General features: G+C 40.5%; 1 protein-coding gene across 1 annotated transcript in view; it reads right to left on the bottom strand.

Moving 5' to 3' along the window:
• Positions 1-13,337, bottom strand: part of LAMA3 (laminin subunit alpha 3) — a 246,562-nt gene that overhangs the window by 186,205 nt on the left and 47,020 nt on the right. The window contains exons 7-8 of the mRNA XM_075826335.1: positions 10,212-10,327; positions 4,889-5,007 (exon numbers count right to left, since the gene is read on the bottom strand). Coding sequence (XP_075682450.1) covers positions 4,889-5,007; positions 10,212-10,327 — 235 coding nt within the window. The remainder of the gene's footprint in view (positions 1-4,888; positions 5,008-10,211; positions 10,328-13,337) is intronic.

Here is a 13,337-nt window from a genome sequence, read left to right as displayed (position 1 = left end):
GAAGCATTTACTAAACTACGAAAAAGTTAAAATGTGGGGCTAGTAGTTGCTATTAAACTTTTAATAAAGGAGTTTTTCTTTAATGTAGCAAATGTGATGAGGTCGTGGAAAATAATAACAAAAAGCCTGAAGTCCTGTGAATTTGCAACAATTGACAACATTTTTCTAGTTAAGTAGGGGGAGGGCACATTGTGTCATTCCTGGAAAGGACAAAGGATCCCCAATATCTTTATTGCTCAAGAGTGGGGTGTACATATCCTACAAACTTTCTACTTTCCAAGTAAGAAGCAGCTGGTTTTATATGGGATGATTGGTATATGGGATGAAGTCTGTAGTAAAGGGCTCTATCGTAGTTCAGGTAACACATCATCGCCATCTTGACAAATGGCCAATAATAATATTATTATTGTGTACTATGTAAATGTGGATGTTAGACTATTTGAGTTTTTTGAAAACAGTATTTTATTGATGTACACACAGGATTGCAACAGTATGTATGGTATATTTGGGAGGAGAATACTTTTTTTTTTTTAAATAAAGTCATCTGAGCCACAAGAGAAAGAGAGAACCTGCCTTGTTCTTATACTTCTGCTGTAAAAATGTGGACAATGGGGCAAAGATTCAAATATGGAGTTTCCTGGAGGAACTCAATATTTAGATACCTGGACAGACAAATTGCAACACTTGAGAATGACCAAATGCACTTGTTAGGACAAAGCCTTCATTTCTGGAGACCACACAAGTCTATTGTTTTCTGCACAGATATGAGCTTGTTCTTCACTTTGTATGCAGAGAGAGCAGGGGCCCTCTAAATCCAACAGTTTCTGTGGCTTAACAAACGTTGGCTGTACAATGATTTTGATTCTGCCATCTAACAACACTAGTAAATCTGTATTATATATAATATTATACATACTGTACCTGGAGCATTTCTTGAATGTTTCCTAAGTGAAAACAAGCTACATCTTGCCATTTCTTTGTAGAAATCCGATCCATCATCACAAATGGTACAGTAAATATAGCCTTGATATAGTCACATTGCCTAAGTAACTACTTCAGAGAGACGAACTTTCTCAACGACTCACTCACTGGACAAGAAATGACATGACACACTCTGCCTTATTGTAATATATATACATATATATATATATATATATATATGTATATATATATATATATATATATAAATTCACGGGCAAGCGATCTCCATCGCATCAGCAAAATGTCTATATTTCACATGTTATCTTATTTGGTGGTCAATAGATATCAGCACCTATTGACTTCAATCCAACTAAGGAACTCTACAGTGTAGGTATTAATAATCCATCTATATTATACTCATTTTGGCAGGCATGTTGGTTCCATATCTCTTCCCAGAAATATTTGGCTTGGTAGGTAACAGTCAGGCAAGACAATTTAATTATTAAACATAGAAGAGCTGCATAGGTCATTCTAGCTTTGATGAAACAAATAACCTCACAATCTTGCCACCCACGCGGACAGGCACACAGAAGCCTGGAAAATATATGCAAGTGTATTTCCTATAAAGATTATTACAGAACATCCATTATTGAGTGACAAATCTAGTTATGCAGTAATTAAAGGGTAAGAGATGGGAAATGCCATTTGCCTTTAAATGTGGGATAACGGCACTCTAACTTTAGAGGGCGGATCTCCTGATATGTATATATACATGTGCATATCTTCGAATGAGTATGGATACATGAGCTTTTGCACCGGTCAGAGATTTCTGTGCCTTGATATTTGATACAACACTGCCATTCCTCTCAATTTGCTTAGATCACTGATATTCCCCCCAAATGCCATTTCCAAGCTTGTTCAAAAAAAAAATAACAATATAAAAATGCATTGGCAATGTATATTTTGCCAAATCTGACCCATCCCCTGTCTCTTTTTAGTAAAAAAAAATTTTGTATAACATTAAAGGGGATGTTTCAGGACGACAATCCCTTTCCATATGTCCTATTAGGGCATTTGGATGTTATATAAGCGGGTTCCCCCACTCGAGACCTTTATCTATGTGCCAGAATGGCAGAGACAGTGCGTCTATGCATTACACGGACAGCCATTCATTTAAATGGCTACATTGCATTCATTTAATGCTACATTGCATGTTTAAAGGAGGCTTTCCCTGGCGATCACAGCTGATCCCTGGGGTGTAAGTAGCTGGACCAGCTGTAATCAGCTGATTGCTATGCCAGCATAATTTTTAAAAGGAGGTGTCATAGTAAGATAACCCCTCTAAGAAAAATATTATAAGGGCATGACCACACATGGCGGAATTCCTCCGCAACTGTCCGCATCAATGCCGCACCTAATCCGGGTTGCGGATTACGGCTGCGGATCTGCACAAAATGTGCAGAAAATTGATGCGGACTAGCTGCTGCGGACTGCGGGAAAAGTGCTTCCCTTCTCCCTATCAGTGCAGGATAGAGAGAAGGGACAGCACTTTCCCTAGTGAAAGTAAAAGAAATTCATACTTACCGCCCGTTGTCTTTATGACGCGTCCCTCCTTCGGCATCCAGCCCGACCTCCCTGGATGACGCGCCAGTCCATGTGACCGCTGCAGCCTGTGCTTGGCCTGTGATTGGCTGCAGCCGTCACTTACACTGAAACGTCATCCTGGGAGGCCGGACTGGAGACAGAAACAGGGAGTTCTCGGTAAGTACGAACTTCATTTTTTTTTACAGATACATGTATATTGGGATCGGTAGTCACTGTCCCGGGTGCAGAAACAGTTACTGCCGATCGCGTAACTCTTTCAGCACCCTGGACAGTGACTATTTACTGACGTCTCCTAGCAACGCTCCCGTCATTACGGGAGCCCCATTGACTTCCTCAGTCTGGCTGTAGACCTAGAAATACATAGGTCCAGCCAGAATGAAGAAATGTCAAGTAAAAAAAGCAAGACGCATCCGCAGCACACATGACATGTGCATGACAGCTGCGGACTTCATTGCGGAACTTTGAATCTCCATTGAAGTCAATGGAGAAATTCCGCCATGAGTCCGCCACTGCTCCGCAACAGACAGAGCATGCTGCGGACACCAAATTCCGCTCCGCAGCCTATGCTCCGCAGCGGAATTGTACGCATCGTGTAAACGAACACTGCTAAATTAAAGTGAAAGTCAATGTAGAAACGGCTCCGCTGCGGATTAACGCTGCGGAGTGTCCGCAGCGGAATTTAAGTGCAATTCCGCCATGTGTGAACCCGCCGTAAGACAAATTCCAAAGGACCAATATGAAGCAAACAATCTGAACTAACTAATGTAACATGCACCCCCATTTAAAGAGGCTCTGTCACCAGATTTTCAAACCCCTATCTCCTATTGCAGCAGATCGGCGCTGCAATGTAGATAAGAGTAAAGTTGTTGTTTTTTTCAAAAACGAGCATTTTTGGCCAAGTTATGACCATTTTTATATTTATGCAAATGAGCCTTTCTTAAGTACAACTGGGCGTGTTTAAAGTTATGTCCAAGTGGGCGTGTATTGTGTGTGTAACATCTGGGCGTTTTTACTTGTTTTACTAGCTGGGCGTTGTGAATGGAAGTGTATGATGCTGACAATCAGCATCATCCACTTCTCTTCGTTACCACCCAGCTTCTGGCAGTGCACAGACACACAGCGTGTTCTCGAGAGATCACGCTGTGACGTCACTCACTTCCTCCCACAGGAACTTCATCACGTCGGATGAGCGAGGAAACGCTGTGTGTCTGTGCACTGCCAGAAGCTGGGTGGTAACGAAGAGAAGTGGATGATGCTGATTCGTCAGCATCATACACTTCTATTCACAACGCCCAGCTAGTAAAAGAAGTAAAAACACCCAGATGTACACACACACAATACACGCCCACTTGTACATAACATTAAACACGCCCAGCTGTACATAAGAAAGGCTCATTTGCATAAATATTAAAATGGTCATAACTTGGCCAAAAATGCTCGTTTTTGAAAAAAAACAAAACGTTACTCTTATCTACATTGCAGCGCCGATCTGCTGCAATAGGAGATAGGGGTTTGAAAATCTGGTGACAGAGCCTCCTTAAGTATCAGCAGGAATATTGTACTTTTCTGCAGTAGACCAAAGTTAATTACCAAATGGTTTTTAGGAGCCCTTTTTATACTTGTTGCTCTTTATTTCCTATTAATATTATTTTTTATAATTATTTGTAACATTCTTCTGTGCTACAGCAGTCAAAATAATAATTAAAACACAATAAAATTAACAATAAAGCAAAAGATAATGTGATCCTACTTAATCTATGAGTTTAAGGCTACATTCAGACGAGCGGGTCCGATTTGTGTGCGTAAAAAATGCAGCGTTATTCCTACATTTCATATCCGTTACGTATTGGCATCAGTGTGCTTTGCGTGTGGCATGCGTTTTTCATGTCTGTGCAAGCACTTTTTTTTTTTCTATGCTTTTCTATGTAACTGATATGTGAAACACGGACAGCACATAGATGTCGTCCGTGTGTTGTCCGTGTATTTCATGCACCCATACACTTCAATGGGCGTCTAGGTGCGAAAAACGCACCAATATAGGGCATGCAGTGAGTTTCACGCAACGGACATTTGCTGCGTGAAAACTCATGCATTTCTGAATAGCCCCATTGAAATGAATGGGTCCGTGTGCTGTGAATTATTTCAACGCACAGCACACGGACGACTATTACGCTCGTCTGAATGAGCCCTCAGAGATATTTAAAGATAAATACATTACATGCAAAGTTATTTTTTCTATAATGAACTAACCATCACAGAGTGCTAAATCATGCTGGAAGAATAGGGATTATTAATCACTGATCACAATATATATATATATATATATATATGATCTGGAAAAAAAAAGTGCATAAACAAGTACCTGGCAGCTGATGCAGACTCCTCCACCACTATATTGTCCATGTATGTCAAGACTTGCTTGTCGATTGTCTACATCGCTATCATAATAGCAATCAGTTGCATGTCCATGACAGTTGCAAGCTATGGGGAAGTAACAAGATATTCCTTTATGATCCGAAAAAGTGTCATTTAAAATATCAATAAGAACGGGCTCAAATAAAGCATATGAACAGTACTGTCTTTATAAAACAACCCTTTTAAAGGCTATAGGCTACGAACATCTATTTTAAAGGGTAACTAAACCTTTAAAAAACTTTTGACGTCATAGTGAAATGTCAGAAGCTTTGATCGGTGGTGGTCCAAGCACTGTGAGCCCCATCCATCGCTGAAAACAAAGCGGCAGAAATGCTCGGGTGAGCGCTGTGCCGCTTAGTTTCTGAACGGCTTTTCTTGGCACGTTGTACTGGATTAATAGAAAGTCTATGAACCCATACAACGCTCGCTTGGCTTTCCAAGGAAAGGCGATCAGAAATGAAGCGATACAGCGCTAACCCGAGCTCTTCTGCCGCTTCATTTTAGCGATTGGTGTTTCAGTGCTCGGACACCCACCAATCAAAACTTCGCACATATCACAATGACATGTCTAAAGTTTTTTAAAAGTTTAGTTACCTTTTAATGAAGACTTTTTAGAAAGTTGCTTTATTTTGCAATTAGGAAGCAAATGAACAACAAAAAATAATAGTACAAAGGTGTCCATAGATTTGTGTCATAAATATAAACAGCAATATTAAGGGTATGTTCACACAAGGTCATTACGTCCGTAATTGACGGACGTATTTCGGCCGCATGTCCCGGACCGAACACACTGCAGGGAGCCGGGCTCCTAGCATCATAGTTATGTACGACGCTAGGAGTCTCTGCCTCGCTGCCAGACAACTGTACCATACTGTAATCATGTTTTCAGTACGGGACAGTAGTTCCACGGAGAGGCAGGGACTCCTAGTGTCGTACATAACTATGATGCTAGGAGCCCGGCTCCCTGCACTGTGTTCGGTCCGGGACTTGCGGCTGAAATACGTCCGTCAATTACGGACGTAATGACCTCGTGTGAACATACCCTTATCGTTACTCCTCGAGTCATGATAAAATGCAACCAGACAAGCATCAACAAGAATATACAATATTGTGCATATACTGAGCATATTTTAATAGATGGTAGACTAAGGATACTGTCTGTGCCAATGAAGAAACTGTGTAACCATGACTACGTTTTAAAAGGTTTGTGTACCTATATGGAATGGAATTTAGATGTAACATTTGATAACTGTGCTCAAGCATGTTCATAGCTACTAAGGCCCAGAAAGGCTTTTCTGTTCTTAGTTAAGTCATGCCAGAAGAACTGATACTTTGTTTAACTCATCAAGTTACACAGCATTTTTTCTTGAATCTATTATTTAAACTTAGACAGTTAAAAGAAGATGATATTTTAAAGGGTTGTCCACTACCGGACAACTGATGACCTATGCACCGGATAGGTCATCAGTATACGATCGGTAAGGGTCCGACACCCGGAGCCCGCACCGACCTGCCGCTATGGCTGCCTCCGGACGTCCATGCTGGAAGCAGTTGGCTCCAGTCACGGAATAGCGGCCGAGCTGCAGTACCGCAGCTCTGCTCCTATTTAAGTGAATAGGAACAGAGCTGCAGTTCGGCAGCACAGCCAATATGCAATGTACGGAGCCAACTGCTGTTTCCGGCTCCGTACATTGCATACTGTGCATTGACATCCAGTCCCCGAAGGGAGCCAAAGCAGCTGATCGATGTGGGGTTCGGGTGTCGGACCCCACCTCTCGTATACTGAGTGATGAACTCTCCGGTGGATAGGTCATCAGTTGTTTGGTAGTGGACAACCCTTTTTAGCTTTCAGGAGGATTTGGAGGATGCTTTTCATAATAGTAATGCAGCACAGTGAGGTGATATAGCTTGGGGACTTAGTCTGGCGTATACAGAATAGGATTGCTGTAGCATCGAAATGCAGAATATATTTTCCCAATTAGTCAGATTATCCTGGCAATGCAAGATTAACTATCACTATATATTCAGACTTTGTGAATATAGGAACCAGCATGCATGAAATGCTGCTGTTCTGACCAAGTAACATTACCTGTAAATTCTTGCTACGGTTATCGAATTGGTGCCTGAGAATTAAAGTTGGTTTTGTTTCTGTGACATTTCTGAGTTGCCGGTGAATGTAGGACATCTGCCTTAACCTTCCACCTTGATTGATTGCAATTCTGCCAGATGACTCTACTGCACTCCTGGTATCCCAGCCTATGCTCTGGTCAGCTGTTACTTTTGGAGAGTATTTTAGGATTTGCAACCTAGGGACTCCCTCAGGAAAAGTCTATTCCTTTGAGGATGAAATACGGATAACCCTTTAGACAACACAGACAAGCCTGAAGCCAAATCCAAGAGCAGTACAGTGAGTCTACCTCCTTGTTTGTGTAAGGCTATGTTCACATGTACAAAAAGAAGTGGCTGTAAATTATAAGGCAGTTTTCCCTTGAAAACAGCCTCTTATGTCAAGGCCCTGTTCACACTGAGTTTCTTTTTGCCGCGGAAACGCGATAAAAACCGCTGCAGAAAAAAATTGCCTTACTTGCCTCCTATTGATTTCAATGGGAGGTGGAGGCGTTTTTTCCCCGCAAGCAAAATCAATGGGAGACGGAAATAAACGTGTTTTTTAACGCGGTCACTCCTTCTGTCTGTTGAAGAAATAGCTAAAAAACGCCTAATAAAAACGCTGCATATAACCGGGCCAAAAATCGCATCAAAAAACGCGTGTCGTGCAAAAGCACTATGTTCACATGGAGTTTTTTGCAGGCAGAAAATTCTGCCTCCAAATTCCGTCTGGAATTTGGAGGCAGATTTTGATCTGCCTGCATGCCGTTTGCCGCGTTTTTCGCCGCGTTTTTCGCCCACGGCCATTGAGCACAGTGGGCAAAAATGCAGTGAAAAACGCTTTCTCTGCCTCCCATTGATGTCAATGGGAGGTCAGAGACGTAAATGCCCGAATGTAGGGCATGTAGCTTCTTTTTTCCGCGAGCCGGTTTTACCTCTCGGGGGCAAAAAACGCCTCCGCCTCCCATTGAAATCAATGGGGGGCATTTTCGGCCATTTTTGGCGCGTTTTCCGACGCGGTTTCCACGTCAAAAAAATGTGTCAATAAACTCTGTGTCAACAGGGCCTTAGGCGTTTTTGAAGCTGAAAATGAAGCTTTTTTTAATTTGATGCTTTTTTTGAGCCATTTTTATAAAGCGTTTCTTGTGATGTCAATAGAAAATCAGCTCCAAAAACGCCTCAAGAGGAGTTTTTTTTTAATTCAGCGACGTAAAAATAAGTCTCATGTGAACAGAACAGTGTATTTTACTATTGAAATCAATGGGAAACTATTTGCAGGCTTATTTCAAGTGTATTTTGGAGCATAAAACTAGCCTTTTACCTTCCAAAATCAGCCTTAAAATAAGCTGTGTGAACATACCCTTAGGGCACGGCCAGACGTGGCGGAATTGCTGTGGAATTCCGCTGCGGACAGTCTGCAGTGGAATTCTTCTGCGGCCGTTTTTTACAGTTGTTTCAATACATTTTTAGGAAATGTAGTTCAGACGTTGCGGAAAACTCCGCTGCGGACCATAGGCTGAGGTGCGGAATTTTCCCTCCGCAGCATGCACTGACTGTTGCGGAGAAGAAGCGGAATTTCACTGCGGATTTCAGCCTTTGCAATGCAAAAACTGAAATCTGTGGCACGTCCGCTGTCTTTTCGGCAACGTCTGAATTACCTGTCAAATATGCAAATGTTGGTGCAGATTCGTTGCGTAATTACCCCAAATCTGCACCAACATTTGCAGCGGAAATACGCTGCCACGTCTGGCCGTGCCCTTAGAGTTGACTTGGCAGTCTAATGTCTTCAGACGGTCCATCATTTCTTGTATTTTTCCAATATATTGCTGAATAGAAAAACTATTTTACTCCCATGCTGACTAGAAATGATTAACCTGTGTAAATCATCATTCAGAAGGTAAAGCTGAAAGTTTGCGGGTGTTACATGACTGATGCTTGCAATCAGATTATGAGGCCAAAAGTGAGTGAAGACTTCCATAGATAAACCTTTTCACTAGTGTGGAGGGATCTACGCTATTTTACACTTTGCCATCATAGAGTTAAATAGATATTATCAGCAAAGAAATATTCAACCACCTCCTAACATTCACTGTCTGATCCACTTCTATGCACTTTAAGTAATGCATCACATAATATACCCAATCTTGGAAATAAAAAGATATTAGAAGTCATTTTAAAGGTTGAATTGCTATAAAAAGCTGTTTTAAAGTTATTTGCAGTGTTTCTAGCTTATAAAAATAAATTTCTCATCTGTTTTTTCTTCTCTGTTTTCCCCTTAGTGCTGCTGCTGGTAGAAAACTGTGCTGCTGCTGCGGGTGGGGCGGGGGGCTCTAAGCAGAATCACTCTCCTTCCCCCTCTGGCAGTTAATAATATAGCCCCTACTTACTTTGCGTGCAGATAGTTAACATTGGATCCATAATAATGAAGGTGTACAATGTGTGACATCCACAGCATGCACTCCCGCAGAAACCAATGAAAATGTAATGGAATAAAGCAATAAAGACGGCATGTGCAGGGTTCATATCTGCCATCAGGATGCAGAGCTTTACAGTCCTAATAAGCTGACATGAAAGAGTCTCTTTAGCTATACTGCCATACTACTGCAGAGGCTCTGCCCCTTCCCTGACAAGAAGGAAAGAAAGCTGTTTCTATTGGCTGCCCTGCAGTGAACAGAGAATCACTATGCAGAGAATTGGCTGAGGGGAGAGTAACTGATCAAGTCTACCAGCACTCAGCCCATTTGGTGGACGTGCACATTGCTATACACTTTGAATACCTAGGGGCATTAGACTATGTAAGTAAATTACATAACTCTTCTCTGGATCTTTTTTTTAACAGCATGTAAATGGAAAACATTGTGCATTTTTTATCATCTGTACAAAGAATATAATAGCTAATAATTGGAGAACCCCTTTAATGGAGATGTATGGAAATAAAGATAGAGACTACAAAATGAGGTTGATCTCTTCTTGTCAACTGAAAGTACAATCCCAAGGTACTCAGTATATTCTTTGATAAGGGAAAATAAGTAAAGATATATACGGTAACTTCTTTTAATATTTTGGTCACAAAACGTATATATACTCGAAGTTTTCGATTCCCTATACTGCATCACTAATGTTCACAACAACACTACTAGTGATAACATTTTAGAAGCACTTACGTTCACAGAGATTGGCAGCATCAATACTGGCAGGACGCCATGGCTTCTGATTATAACCTGGGCAGCAGCGGTCGCATATTTCCCCACATGTGTTGTGTTGGCAGTTACATTGATACCTTCATGATAAAATGTAAAGCAAGTCAAAAGCTGGACAAAATGTTTTGATAACAAGGTTGATTTAATTTTTACATCATGAAGTTAAAATACATTATTCAGTGTTAAAATGTTATTGTATTGAAGTTCTGCATAGTAAATGGAATTGGGATTTACAGATGTACTTATCACCAAATATAAAAGCATGAACCACTGTAACTATATATGAGATGATGTATATCAATAAGTATAAGGTGGACTTTAGCCCAAATTGTAAAAATGGCCATATATAAGTCAATCGGAAGATAGAGCAGTAACTGCCTACAGAAGGTCATCCTCACAAACTTAAGGCCCTTTTACACGAGCCAATGATCGGGCAAACGAGCGTTCATATGAAAGCTCGTTCCCAATCATTGCCCTGTTTAATCAAGGCAACGATCAGCCGATGAATGAGCAAACGCTTGTTCATCGGCTGATCGTTTAGTTTAGGCAGAAGAAAATATTATCGTTGTTGGCAGCAAGATGTGTTCTTGACAAGATGATAATGCATGGAGGCGAGCGCTCGTCCCCATTCATTACTGATCATAGTTCCTTGTGAAAGGAGCAAACGAGCGCCGATCAACAAGAGCTCGTTGTTATGGCCAAAATTAGCTGGTCTAAAAGGACTCTTAGTTACCATGTAACCAGCATCAGCCTTAGGTTTCCTTGAGCCCGCCAGAGCGAAAGGCTTTGAGAGCCCATCCTTTATCTACACAGAACATGTGATTGTCCAATTTGAATTGCCTCGTAGACTTGGCATTATCATCACACATGAGGGACATGTCTTTAAATAAGTTGCTCTGTGAATAGATACTAGTGGCAAATGATTCACTACAAAGCCAGCAGCAAATGCAGTTTTCTTATGCTATACCTTTGGGGATCATTATTATGTAAGAGCCTGAACCACAATGGAGGATCCTCTGGTACTCTGGGGGGCCAGTCCGACCCTGAGTTCACTTTTGAGGGAAGATACTAAGAGATGGCTCTGAAGAAGTTACAAGTTCTGTGTTGGGAGAGGCTGTGCATCTGTGACTGGTGTGCTTTGCCAATTTCAGTTTTAAAATAAGTATCAAAGAGAAATTTACAGTTGAAAAAACTCATATTGAACTAATTTAAATAAAACAATTCTAGAGTCCTACTACCTTCTCTCTATCCCCTATTCCCTTCCTGAGCTAACATTTATTTGGTAGGTTAGCAAAAAGTGGTAAACTAAAAGTGACTAAGAGTGCAGAATCAGGATACGCAGGGTTTGTCCTTTGTAAACATGGTTACAATATTGTTACATAGAAAAAAATCTAAGAGTTACGAATATTTTTAATTTTCTTATTAGCACTGTAGCAAAAACTTATCTACAGAGCTTAAACTAGGATGTTGTTCACCGTTACTCTATATGATCCTGTTATATGACAGTCTGTAGTCTAAGTTGTGTTCATAGATAACATGCTGTAGTAAGTAGCTTTACTTCTGAATATACTGTATCCTACATTTTATTTATCATGAACACAGGGGGTTTCGGCGGTAACATTGTCTCTATAAAAGCTAATTTATAAAAGTTGTTTCAATTAAGGGGATGAGATTGGAAGTGTGGGTTTCACATGCGCTTGGTCTATTAACCCCTTAAGGACGCAGCCTAGTTTTGGCCTTAAGGCTCAGAGCCCTTTTTTCAAATCTGACATATTTCACTTTATGTGGTAATAACGTCAGAATGCTTAAACCTATCCAAGCGATTCTGAGATTGTTTTCTCGTGACACATTGGGCTTCATGTTCGTGGTAAAATTTGGTCGATATATTCAGTGTTTATTGGTGAAAAATTGCAAAATGTAGAGAAAATTTTGAAAAAATAGCATTTTTCTGAATTTAAATGCATCTACTTGTAAAACAGATGGTTATACCACCCAAAATAGTTACTAGTTCACATTTCCCATATGTCTACTTTAGATTGGCATCGTTTTTTGAACATTCTTTTATTTTTCTTGGACGTTACAAGGCTTAGAACATAAACAGCAATTTCTCATATTTTTAAGAATATTTCAAAAGCCTTTTTTTTAAGGTACCTCTTGAGTTCTGAAGTGGCTTTGAGGGGCCTATGTATTAGAAACCCTGATAAAACACCACATTTTAAAAACTAGACCTCTCAAAGTATTCAAAACAGCATTTAGAAAGTTTTTTAACCCTTCAGGCATTTCACAGGAATTAAAGCAAAGTGGAGGTAAGATTTGCAAATTTCATTTTTCTTGCTGAATTTCAATTTTATTCAATTTTTTTTCTGTAACACAGAAGGTTTTACCAGAGAAACACTACTAAATATGTATTGTCCAGATGCTGCAGTTTTTAGAAATGTCCCACATGTGGCTCTACTGCGCTCGTGGAATAAAACACAAGCCCTAGAAGCAAAGAAGCACCTACTGCATTTTGAGGCCTCTTTTTTATTAGAATATATTTTAGGCAGCATGCCAGGTTTGAAAAGGTGTTGAGGTGCCAAAACAGTAAGAATCCCCCAATAGTGACCCCATTTTGGAAACTGCACCTCTCAAGGAATTAATTTATGGTTGTTGTTATCATTTTGACCGCACAGTTATTTCACAGCACGTATTTGAATTGGGCTGTGAAATGAAAAAAATGTCATTTTTTCCAATAAAATGTCATTTGTGATCAAAATTTCTTATTTTCACAGGGAACAAAATACCCCATTTTGTTGCCCAATTTGTCCTTAGTGCGGCAATACCCCATTTGTGGTGATAAACTGCCGTTTGGGCCCATGGGAGGGCTCAGAAGGAAAGGAGCGCTATGTGTTTGTTGGAGTCCAGATTTTGCTGGATTGGTTTTCGGGTGCCATGTCGCATTTGCAGAGCCTCAGAGGTATCAAAGCAATAGAAACCAACCATAAATGACCCCATTTTGGAAACTACACCCCTAAAGGAATTCATTTATGGGTGTTGTGACCATTTTGACCCCATAGTTTTTTCACAGAACTTATTTGAGTTGGTCTGGGA

This window comes from Rhinoderma darwinii, chromosome 5, assembly GCF_050947455.1.
Source record: "Rhinoderma darwinii isolate aRhiDar2 chromosome 5, aRhiDar2.hap1, whole genome shotgun sequence".
NCBI classification, from domain to species: Eukaryota; Metazoa; Chordata; class Amphibia; order Anura; family Rhinodermatidae; genus Rhinoderma; species Rhinoderma darwinii.
The sequence above is the reverse complement of the archived record's forward strand: the minus strand, read 5'-3'. Positions and strand labels throughout refer to the sequence as shown.